The following is a 12,508-nucleotide window of genomic DNA, read 5'->3' as shown; positions in this document are numbered from 1 at the left end:
ATGAGAGGGAAACCTGCCCAAATGAGGTGAGATACATTTTCTGTAAACTCTTTTCCTACAGATTAGATCCTCACAACTGCATAGTTTTACCTTCTGCAGTGAAAAATTCCTGGAAAAAACACAGGACTGTTCTCCCACAAGATGAAACCATTATTTTCAAGAAATAAAAACAAACCAACAAACAGAATATCCCTGCAGACACTGTTTATGATTTTTTAAGCATTGGATTTGTTAGGCAGTTGAAGCGTTGGTATCTAACAGCTCTCATCGTCCAGCAGTCCCGGGGGCTGGGGGGTTCCAGCACAGCTTACAGCGCACGAGATCTCTTCATGCAGCTCTGGTTGCTGCCCTGTTCTTCCTTGCAAAGAACTGACCGGAATAATTTGACTTTTTCTTGAATCTCGGTTAGGGTGCCAATTTTTTGACCCAGGACTGATTCAAACTGCGCAGCATAAAAATCCACATTGTAGTCTATTTCTTCAGCCACCTCTAAGAACGCCTTGAACCATCGCAGAGACTCCTGATGCTCCCCCAGAAGCACTTTCTCATCTGTCTCTTTTCTCTTCTTCCGCGGTTTTCCTTTGGCATTGAAAGTAAATAACTGGGGTGATACCTCCTTGTCAGGCTGTACCCCAGAAAGCTGTAACTCAGGTGTCCCAGGGCAGTTCTGAACCGCCAAGGGTTTCTTCATGTGCTTTAGCCGATGCAGGAACCTGGGCACCTCCTGACGGGATTGTCCAAGGGAGTTTAAATTCACCACCAGCTCCTTCACGCAGTTGGCATACCGCAGGGTGTTAAGGCTGTGCTCGCAGGATCTCATCCCTGGAGAGACAGTGGCAATCATGCAGGTACGTGAGTTTTCCCCTATAAATGAGTCCCGCAGGACCTGGGTGAGTTTGCTAGCCCTGAATGGGGTGTGAGCTTTGTTACATCCCAGTGCCCTGATGCACTCCTTGAGTGCCAAGAGGCTTTTATTAATATCAGCCCCCTCCAGCCTCGTTTGCCTGTCTGCAGTGGAGATGTCAGCTCCTCTCTCATTCCCAGCCAAATCAATCAGCGAAAACTTGGCATACAAATGCCCTCTCTTCTTGAGTATGATCTGGAAGATGGCATGGCTCCGGGAGGAGTGAGTGTTGGCAGAAGTGTGGCCTGACGTGCGACACTTGCTGCCCATTTCAATCAGTTTGCTGACATCTTCCACGCTCGTGACCTCTTCCTCCCTAAGGCCCACCACTTGGATCTGATGCTTCCCATCTTCTAGCACCCTCAGCCGCTTCTTCGAGTTCAGCAGGTCAAACACTTTGCCCCCATAAATCTCAAAGAAGGCCCCATAGACTCGAAGCTCCAGTATCAGGCAGCTAGGGTCCTTCAGCCTGCGGAAGACGTCCTCAGCAACCAGGATGTAGATCCCCTTGGAGCACTCAGAGCTCTTGCTAGAGAAGCCTCCCCTCATGGTATGTGTCTTGCCGCTGCCTGTCTGGCCGTAGGCAAAGCAACTGGCCATGCCCCCCCGGAAGATGGTCTCCACCAGGGGCTGGGCGGTGTGCCTGTACACCAGCTCGTTGGTGGCATGGTCATCAAAGGCATAGTCAAAGCGGAAGATCTGGTTGTCCAGATACTGCGTGAGGTCCAGCTTCTGCTTGGCTTCATGCACCATCACCACGTCCTGGCAGGGCACCATCACCACATCAATGTCATTGAGCTCAACCTCCCGCTGGTTCAGTGGCCGTTTCCGGACACACACACAGATGCGATGGGGCTGCCGGGGCATGGAGGCCTGCAGTGCCTTGCAGTCCAGCTGGCTGCGGCACTCCTGGATCATGGCCAGCACATTGGCCCTGGACTGGAGTGACGCGGTGGCCTGCTGAGCTCGCTGTTCCTGCATCCCCAGCCGATGGCGTTCCCGCTGTTCTCGCAGCCTTTCAATCTGCCACATGCCTGGTGATGTCCACCTGGGTCTGGAGCCAAGCTGGACTGCTACAGGGCCCCTGCTGTCCCCAGACGGCTTCTCCACTTTGATGGGCTGTGGCCGCCCTTCACTCACCTGGCTCTGGTCTCCTTTGGCTGACAGTGGGGCCTCGATGCTGCTCGTGGACGGGCTCCTTGGGGCCAGGTGAGGGTTGAGGTCAAAGATGAGCTGGAGATCCACCTGCTTGCCCTTGTTGGTCCCTTTCTCAATCCACTCCACAGTGATGCTGGAGGTGCTTTCATGGAGCTCTGTCACCAGTGCCGGATGGATGCGCCCATCGCTACGCTTGATCTCCACGTAGGTGCCCAGCTGGATGAGCCCGAACTCCCCGGCCATGCTGTCCCTGGGCCCTGGCCGCAGCTGTGGAGTGGAGGAGCCCCTGGTTGGGACAGGAAGGGCTGGAGTCCCCTGGGGCTCTGTGTTCCAGCGCCCAGCACCGTGTCACAATGGCCCTCACGGCTACAGAACTGGGGTCGGCTTTGAACGTATATGTGTTTTTAACCAGCTGCTACAGGTGGAAGGAACATATAAAGCTGCCACCACCTGAAAAGGCCTATTTGAGTATCCAGGCTGGCGCACAGCTGCTGTGACGCATCGTGTCCAATTAGGTAAGTCACGTTGTGTTAAGCCAGTGCTGGTGACACAAGAATTTACAGCAGTGACACAAGTACAGAAATTCAGGAGAGCATTTTCATCCTGCAGTGGCCACATAAAAATGCAGAAAGCAACATGTTGTTTTCAATTACCTTGAATATAAATTTTGAATTCTTTTAAAGGCCTCTTCATGCCTTGAAATCCTGCTTGAACAAAATATGGGCTTAAGAGAAAATGAATGAAAACTGGAGTTGCAGTATGAGTGCAGTGGGTACGTCTGCAACCACAAGGAAGGATTTGATACCATTTTGATAAGTGGAACAACTGATGGTATTTTTAATTCATTTCTGTAATGCTCTTCAATCATGTGGATTCCTGAATAGAGAATTTCAAAGTTCTAGCTACAAGAAAATCTTTTTAACAGCTTGTCTGTTAAAGATTTTTGGTTCATTTTGGCAGGTAGATACAGACGTTCAGTGACAAGGAATGTTATTTACAAAAATAAGCAATGCCGTAATAGCCCTCAGAAGAACACTTGCAGAAATAGTGGTAAATTTACATAACCCTGAAGTAAATAAAACCAGCTTGGAAGGTTTATTTGAGAAGGTAACTAATTAACCCCATTAAGCCTTTTGACTGGTAACTTAAAATTATGAACTCAGGCAGGCTGACATCACCAAACCTTAACGATAGGGACAATCCTGGATATCCTTTTTACCAACCCTCCTTTGGAGCCAAAATGCCAATTAACACGTGTTATAATTTCTCAAAGGGGAGCAATTAACATTCACATTTTTGTCTGGGGATGTAGCCACCATGGCTATTGCTCCTTTCATCTATTTGTGTGCTACTAAATCCTCATGCCTTTGCATGTGTTTTAAATGTAACCCAACATTTTTGTGTGGTGAAATTATGTCACTATTATAGAGGGTCTCCACCTGAAAATGCCAGCCTGATGAAGGGTGCAGAGTAGTAAAATGACAGCAACTTGTTGCCTAGATTTCGGAGATAAAAGCCTGCCATGTACACTGTTAGATAAGCTTGAAGAAACACAGAGCATCAAGGATATAGGGTAGAGCAAAGGTTTGATTTTAAAGGTTTGCTCTGCTTTCCACGGCAATGTTGTCTCTGTTAGTATGAGTCTTGGCAAATTCTTTTGTCAGATCCAGAGGTCAAAACACCTTGGAGTGGCAGGCTGAGGCAGCATCCCAGGAATGGGCCAGAGGGACGTAATGAAATTGATCCTTCCAGCCAGCTGACTTCTCTGTCTGATGTTTGGAGACCTTTTTAGAATCTCTGATGGGCATCACAGTTCAGTCAAGCCTTTGCTTGAGGAATTTGACATTCACTCTTGGATAGCTTACCAACTTTTATTCCTGGGATGTTCCTAGAGGATACATATGCTGTCACATGCACTCTGCAATCATACCCACCACACTGTGTAAGCAGTCGCTCATCTTGGTTTTAATTAGTGATATCTTTGTAAGAGAAGATGACTCAATTTCATAAAGGTATTGAAATAGCCCCAAATAACCATAGCAGAAAGCTAATCTGGAGAGCGTTACTAAGCTTATTAAAGCCTTGTTCACAGAAAGACGGCTTTTTAAAGGAGCCTGACTGACTGAGGCTTGCTAAGGAATTTTGGTTAGATCTAGATTCTTTTTCCAATGCTCTTAAAATACAATCACCAACAAAGTGAAAGCACCTCATCACTAACAAATACTGAAGAAATGCTGGACACTTCTGCATGCTGCCACTTGCACGTTGCCTACATAGAAATGGCGACAGATAGAAGGCCAGTGTGGGGCCAGGACTGTTTATGACCTCTGATAACACACCTAGGAAATAACGTAACTACAGTTCAAACACTCCGACCCAAAAAGAAGCCAAAGATGCCACCATTTCTCATGGTTGGACCACAGGCTAAGTAAAAATAGCATAGAAAGATAACAATACTACATATTGTTTTTGTTACAAAACCTGCAAATTAGCAATGGTGCAAATGACCCAAAGCAACAAAAAACAAACAAACTCAGAAATAATGCTATTGATCAGAGATCATTTTGGACCTTTTTTTGGGGAGCATTCTGAAGAACAGAAATATCCAAATATGTGTTTTAAATACGAATCTCCCATGAGACAAAACATCAAATCATTTTTTTATAGCATCGTTGCAAATTGACACCTAGCAGCTGCTGAGCTCATTAGATCACACCAGGCTCCTCTGTTTGCCTGGCACAGTCACACAACCTGAAGTTGATTTAGTTCTTCATGAGCTCAGCCTACATCCCAGCCCCTCTTTCACAGTAAGCACTCATCAATTGTCCTTTCTTAAACAAACCACTAACTGCTCTTTCCTGAGAGCCCATCTGTTGAAATTTGGGTATTTTTATAACAATAAGAATGTGCTTGGATCTATCAACACGTTTGGTTTTAGAGGGGATGGCTTCGATTTTCAGGCTGTATATGTAATGATAATGGCTGACTTGCCATTTACCTACAGATTTAACATTTTAATGGGAAACGAAGCAGCCTTATTTACAGAGGCTCCAGATAATTGCAGCCTTCTCGGAGTTCTGCTTCAGGTAGGAGTAAAAATTCATCACAGTATTAAAGGTGGGTACTCGAAACCAGAACATACCTCTAAAAACAGCGATCCTGTCCATCTGCTCCTGTCATTTATAGAATGGATTAATCCTTGTGAGGAAGCTCCTAGAACAAGGATAATCAGAACCTTGTTTTTGTAGGCACTTCAGCTGCCTTTGCACCATAAAGAGACCCTAGTAGGACAAAACTGAACAGGGGAGCTCTGGAGAGTTCATGACAGGCAAATTCAGTGGCTAACTGAAAAAGCAGGCAAACTAAAAGTAAACAGTTTTAATGTACTCATATTCAGTTATTTTATTCAGTTTAAAATAACCCGTTTTTTTCCTTTACTTTTCTGATGAAATACCTTGTTGCTGCCTAAGACTTTGAGATCCTTAGGTGAGGGATTGCCCAACTACGTCTGATTATTTGTCCTTGCATCTTTAAGAAATATTTGCATAGGGCTACTTTATAATTCCAATAAGACACCCAAGCCTGTGAATTATAGTGCAGTAATTCACACCTGCTGCATTTAACAGCACTCGGCCTTCTGCCTTTCTCTAACAGTACCTTCTTGTGAATTATTGCTCCATAAGTCACCCACAGGAGCGTCTTGCTGCTCCCTCATCATGTTGGCATCTAATTGCAGCAGTTCTCTGGTGTGATTTTGTACACAAGAGTTAATATTTATGCAAGTGCATCACATAGAGTATGACTTTTAGAAAGCCTGTACTTGGCTTGAGATTGCATGTTTTAAACTCTGACAACTATTAATGGTTTTGATGGCTATGCATTTTCAGCAAGCTTTTAACATCAAACACAAATGAGGAAAACGAGAGATTAGACCAACACAGTGATCAATTAACCAGTAATTTAAAGGAATGTAAAAGTGTAATTTAAACTGTAAAATCCTCTTCCTGAACTACAAGAGTGCCTGTATATACACGTTACCTTAGAGAGGTGCTTAAGTCCTTGACAAATGTGGAATGTCACAGCCACAGCCCTAATCCGATGTCCCAGGTGCCCTGTGTTACCAGAGGAGCTTCTCATGCCAACCCAAACATGTGGAGACACGAAAGTCCCCTTCCACTTCTCCCAGCCAAGTGCCAACTTAAATCAGGACTCAAAGGAAGAGGACACTCTGAGGTTCATTTTGTCTGTTTTCAGATCCCAAGTAGCAAACTAACTGAAACTGCTGCCTTAGTGCTCCAATTTCCCTGCAGTGTCCTGGAGAAGAAAAGCAAGCATCTGGCAAAAAAGGCTGAACTCTTATCACGGTAGTAAATAGTTATCCCTATAACACAGCAAAAAGTTTATGCTGGATTAGAATTGAAGAATCATCAAAAGGAAATTTTGCTACAGACCTGAATGCTACAGTGTAATCAAGATTCATGTCCTCAGGTATTTTTAGAAAAGGTTACTTACCAACCAGCATTAAGGCAGCATCTAAAGGCCTTACATTAAAATCAGGACCCTGTTGTGCTAAGCAGCATGTAAATATTTCCAGAGAAAGACAATTTTTTTTCGGTGTGATTTTTGCTGGGGTTATAGGCAGTAATTTCAAAGTGGAGAGGAAAGGAAAGGAAGAGGACGGTGTCTCTTGGGAGGAGAGGGGATCAGCCTTTTTCCAGAGTCTTTAAAGCTTTTGTTTATCTATACAGAAGCCCTGAAACAAACGCTAATACATACTGTGCAGCAGCTTAAAAACTTGTAGCTTATTCAAACACCCTTCAAATAATTTGCAAACATACATGAGGTTTTTTGTTTGTACTTTATAAAATACTACCACATTAAGAAAGAAAGTAAAGGATTTGCTCCTGCTATGAGTCATCAGAGAATAAATGCAATGTGCAGCAGCGAAGATATATAATGCTAAAAGAAGATGCTTTAGTATCACAGGATGTAAAAAACGTCCCACATTTCTTCTGTCGCTTTTCCACTGCTACCCAGCTAACTGTCAGCTCGCCCTATGTGCAAAAAGCTGTGGTCACAACCCTCAACATTAATACAGACAACCAGTCCTTCCTGCCAGAAAAACAGCATTCAGATGAAACGTGATGAGGCAAACAACAGTTTGTATTTCACACTTCATGGGAGCTGTATGGATGCTCAGATCTGCCCACACAAGTTTTTTGCAAGACCAAGATCCGAATCATAATTTATAAAAAAGAAAGAAGAAACCGAGCGAAAATATACACACAAAAAAAACCCAAGCCTTCATAAGGGAAACAACTGTTGTTCTTCAGGTGGGGAAGCACAGATGGGGCCTACCATACCGAGGAGCCTAAAGGACTTGCATCCTTCTGTAGAGAAGTGGGACCACTGCCAACTCCTCACATTTCTAATAGAGCTAAACTGCGCTCCTCTGAGCAATGGAAACAACTTTCATTCATCTTATGAAGTAATAAAAAACAAAATAAGATAATTATTGGTGTCATTATAAAAGAGGATAAATTCCAGCAAACTCAATGGAAGTTGTGGATTACAATGAGTTACTAAAAACAAAGAAAGCAGTATATTCTCTTCTCAATGTTTTAATGGGACACAGTCAATTTTTATTATCATGTATTTACTAGTCTTCCCAGCAGAAAACAGTATTTAAAATTAATGTAACTAATCTGAAAATCAGAGCGAATACTGCTAATTCACACAACGGTTTAGTTAGGCCTAATTCATTTCATAGCTAGAAACATTCTGCTAATGTTTAATACATGGAGAAGCTTTTAGTAACAAACTCCAGTTACTGAATCCTTCTGACTATCTTCAACTGGCTGAACGTGTAAACAGTCTTGTACTTAAATGCTCCAAGATCCCCTGTACAAGACTTTCAATGAAAAAAAAACTTAGGGAGCTCTGCAGTCGTATAATTGTTTTAAGCCTTAACATTTCAAAGGACTTAACCAATGTTAATTAAAATCTGATCCTACTCTAAGAGCTGTTTTTCATTTGTTACCTGGATCTACGATTCTGAGCCCCCCTCCTTGCAGTCAGGTACCAGGTCTGTGCTAAGCTCCAGCAATTGATGTCAAACTCTGGCACTCCCACATTTCTAGATCTTTCTGCCTGAAGTGCTGGATGCCCTCATGCTCTCTGAAGTAATGGGAAATGCAAAGTTTTTGTAGTTCTCAAAGTTATGCTACCTGTGAAGTGCTCACAAATGGATTGAAGTTTGAAAGATGAGACATAATAATATTTGTAAAAAAATTGTTGAAGGCTGTTATCCCCTCACGGTCTGCATAAGTAGGAGCTTGCTTCCCAATTACCTGCCTGCCACTGTAATGATTGATTTCAGCGCTTTATGAACAGCATATGCAGCCCTCCTATGTTTAGATAAGAGATTACAAGGACTATCAATCCTCAGGCTCTTGTGTACAATATTAAGACTGTCTAAAGTTAATATATTTCTTCCATGGACTAGTATTACTTAGTTATATTAGTAGTAGTTCCAACCTGCAGAAGGGCTGAAGTGCTGCCAGGGATCCAGCCTGTCAGGTACAGCTTAGAAACGTCTTTGTTTGGTTAAGTTCATTTCTCCTGCCAAATTAAGAACGTAACATTTGAGGATAAATAGTCACAGAAAACTATTGGGACCTGAATTAGAGCTTGCACAAAGATTGCTGAAGTAGCTTTGGTATCGTTCACTGTAATGGCTGTCAGATCCCTTTGGATCTCTTTTATAAAAATTTCCCTGACTCCTGTACCAAGGTAGTGCTCATTAGTTAGCTTGTTCCAGAACTAACAAACAAGTTTATACCCAAGACAACACATCCATGTTCAGACTGCTGCCTGGAAAATCACAGTCTGACACTGGATTTCATATTCAGACACCAAGTGCCCAGGTATTAGCTGTAGTATGCACTGTGCTGTCCTCCTTTCACTATCCATCACAGCTCACCCAGGAAAGCCATAGTCACCTTCAGTCCAGCACGGTATTTGGGAGGTTTAAAGAAATAGGAACGAACCCTTCCAAGCTCTCAAAGCCAAGGAACCGTACTGACAAGATGCTGCTATCTTGTGGTCCAGACAGTGGTGATTCCCAGCTACAAGGATGCCAAACTCCAAGGCAGTAACCTTACTAGTGACAGAGTCAAATCCTGACACCCTTCCTCACATGAAGTGAAAACGTACTCTGATTAGTCCTATTGCAGAGCCATGCTGTAAGCTCTGGGGACTCCCAGGGGTGAGCAGTGACTCTCACCGGCCGTTACACTTTCGTTGCCATTACCAAGGGAATGAGCTGACTTGAAGGAGGTCCCACTGGACCAGCAGCATGCTACTCAGAAAGGTGCAATCAGCCTGGGTGAATCTGTCTGTGAGGTGTTGAACATCTGTTGGTGCTCACAGCTTGAACAGCACAGGTATTTGACTACTTAGAGAGTACAGATAGGAGCTTAGGAGGATTTAGCGATAAATCCCTAAGCAGAGCATACCCTAATGACTGTTGAAATCACAGCGTGATGGGTGTCTTTAAGCCATTTGCTGATTCTTACTTACCACACACCTACATCTTAATGGTTCTGAGCAGCAGGCTTACAAATGGACTGAGCACCTAAAATCCCCTTAAAGCAATAAGAAATGAAACGGCATAGCTCTTTTTAAGATGTGACCCTATATTTTCAATAAAGGCTGTTGGGATTGCCTGGGTCATGTAACAACACTGCAGTAGCTATAAACTAATTCCAACAAGAGGAGGAGCAGCTTCATGGTAAAGCTACCATGTTTTCTGCTAAGCATGCAGTAAATAACATTTCGGTGCTATAGTTCCAAACAATTATACACGAGTGTTTAAAACTTTTCTAAATTATTCCTAATGCTTGTATATTGGACAATACACAGATCTGCTTTCTTGTGTTTTTCTTCCCTCCCCCCTTTTGTGTTTATGTGTCTGCTTGCAAAACCACCTCATACATAATGCAGTGCAATAAACTAGCATGGAGTGGCTGTGCAGCCTTGCCCATGTGTAAATAGCAGGAGAAATCCATTACTCACAATGTATCCTTCGAATGCAATTCAAGTTTGACAAACATTAAACAAGTTGAACCAACTACAGAAAGCAATGCTTCCTTTGAGTGCCTCTTAGGAAGCTCATCATCAAGCTATTCTTCAAAAACGCTGGGCAGAATTAATGATTTCCGTAAGGTAAATAACTATGTGCTGAAACAAAGCTGAGGTACACTCTCAAACACTTGCCTTTGTAAGAGGGAATGTCATTTCCCAGCTCCAATGTTTGTCCTGTTGGCTGTTTTAAAAACTCTCTTAATTGCACCCGCTTTGTGTTGGGCATGTGTGCGTGTATCTGGCTGTGCACGCTCTCTGGCACAATGGTACCATTTAGAATTTAAAACATAGCTTTTCCTCCTGTGTGGTACAACATTCTCATTTGTTCGTGCTTCATTTACGTAACTGAAGTGCAAGTCCATTTTCTGTTAAAGTAGATGACTTACTTGAGAGCGTTTAAAACAATCAGCACCAGAACACAGTGCATTTAATGCAAAACACTGTTCTCCCCTACCAGCACCAATAAGGAGTCACTCTATTAAAACCAGACTATACCCAGTTAAGTTTAATTCAGAAACAGGATCACTACATCTATATAAAATCTTTTTTCCATTTCCATTGACTGAAGAGTAAGCACTGTGTGGACAGAAACCATTTCATATTCTAGCCTACCAGAATTTAAGTGCTTTGTGAGGGAATAAAGACAACTACTTTAAGACACCGCATGACAGTCACAGAGCATTTTTCCCTTTAGCTGGGATTAGCCCCATGCTGGTCTGAGGCTTCACACCAGCACAGAGGCACGAACTGACCCCTCTGCCACCTGGGCAGTCCCAATGAGGCACATGCTGCTTGGGAACCGCAGCGAGTTGTTTTGGGAGACTCATAATCAAGATTCCAGCAAGAAAGCATGAATAGTGGCTTTCCTTTTTCAATTTGGAACCACGAACAATTTCCCCAAATTTGAAAATGTAAATATCCCAACCATTTCTAACCAGAGCTGACCGAGGTGTATGTCCTAAATCTGCTGGCCTGAGCCCCTGTGAGCACAAGGACACGACCTCTGACAAACACACACCGCTACGCCTGGTGCAGCTGACAACATTTCAGACAGTTTCTCGTGGCTCCTACATAACAGACTACACAAACCTATTCGTGGCCAGACGGGTACATCTTTCAGAAGAAGCCACAAATGGACTGTTTCACATAGTGCCAGCGTGAATCCAGAGAGGCAGGGCTGGATCGGGCTGAGGAGGTGAAATCAGACAAGGAAGAAAACTTAATGGACTAAAGTGGTGGGATGTCTTCTGCTTTCTGCTTGCATTTAGCTGTGCATGTGCTGATTTGTGCTAGAGAATCAGACCCTGGGCTGCTTGTGTGTGGTGGGAATACCTATCAGGGAGCAAGGAGGAGCCGAGCCACAAAGTGCTATGCTCGGTGTAAAGCCTGGCTTTCTAGTACATGGATCTTTAGTAAATGACAAATAAAGGATTAACTGCCTGAAGCACTAGCCCCTCTACCTCAATATTTATAGCTTTTCAAGTTATTAGCTTTTTAATTAACACTGAAAGATCTGAAAGCACCTAACTGTACTGTACCATAATTATATTAACAAATTACAGACATGAAAATTAAAATTCAGTTGCTCTAATATTCTATTTGGAAATGTGCAAATAGAGTTGATGTTTTGCTAATAAATGCTTCTCAGATGTTATGTTTCTAAATGAAAAGAGAAAATGCACCTTTATAGTATTCCTTTAAGTGCTTCTGCCCTCATTTGGAATTAATCAGCAAATACAAACAGTACTTGAGCTTCGGAAATACCCCTTCCTTAACCTCACTCCAGTTATAACAATTTCCTAAATTACAGACTGTACAGACATTAGGGATAACCATTTTACACCAGGATTCTGGAGGTAGTCAGCTTCATTTTCTCTCCTTTTTTCTCTCCGTCCATATACATAAATGCTGTTAAATATACACATGCAGAAGGAAGGAATTAGAAGACTGCATAATGCAAATTGTCAGCTACATACACACTCAAAAATGCAGTGTTTTCCCTTTCTAGTTGGCCAAATACACAAATTTGCTTTCTCCCAGCAAAAATCTATCCAAGACAAGCAGGCATGGGATTTGACTATCCCTGCAAATAAGACACCGATGCAAATCTGCGCTGTTTCCAAACCAGACCTGTCCACAGCCTTCCCTGGTTTTGCAAATGGGACAATTCAGAACGTGTAAGACAGGAATAAGGAGGAGACGAGCCTGTGCTGGCTGATGCAGCTGGTGGAAACCAAAACTGCAGACCTCCAGGTGTGATGTCGTAGAAAAGGTGCCAGGAGAACTCCATGTCCAGAGCTG

General features: G+C 43.2%; 2 protein-coding genes across 4 annotated transcripts in view; both read right to left on the bottom strand.

Moving 5' to 3' along the window:
* TOM1L1 (target of myb1 like 1 membrane trafficking protein) overlaps positions 1–12,508 on the bottom strand; it is a 521,826-nt gene that overhangs the window by 245,684 nt on the left and 263,634 nt on the right. The gene's annotated exons all lie outside the window — the stretch shown is intronic.
* On the bottom strand, positions 308–2,305 carry KIF2B (kinesin family member 2B). Its single transcript, XM_035558752.1, has 2 exons — positions 722–2,305; positions 308–667 (listed from the first exon to the last, which is right to left on the bottom strand). The coding sequence occupies exons 1-2, from the start codon at positions 2,303–2,305 to the stop codon at positions 308–310; spliced, it is 1,944 nt and encodes a 647-aa protein (XP_035414645.1).

Source organism: Cygnus atratus, chromosome 18 (genome assembly GCF_013377495.2).
Source record: "Cygnus atratus isolate AKBS03 ecotype Queensland, Australia chromosome 18, CAtr_DNAZoo_HiC_assembly, whole genome shotgun sequence".
Lineage (NCBI taxonomy): Eukaryota > Metazoa > Chordata > Aves > Anseriformes > Anatidae > Cygnus > Cygnus atratus.
This window is presented reverse-complemented; position numbering and strand designations above follow the sequence as displayed.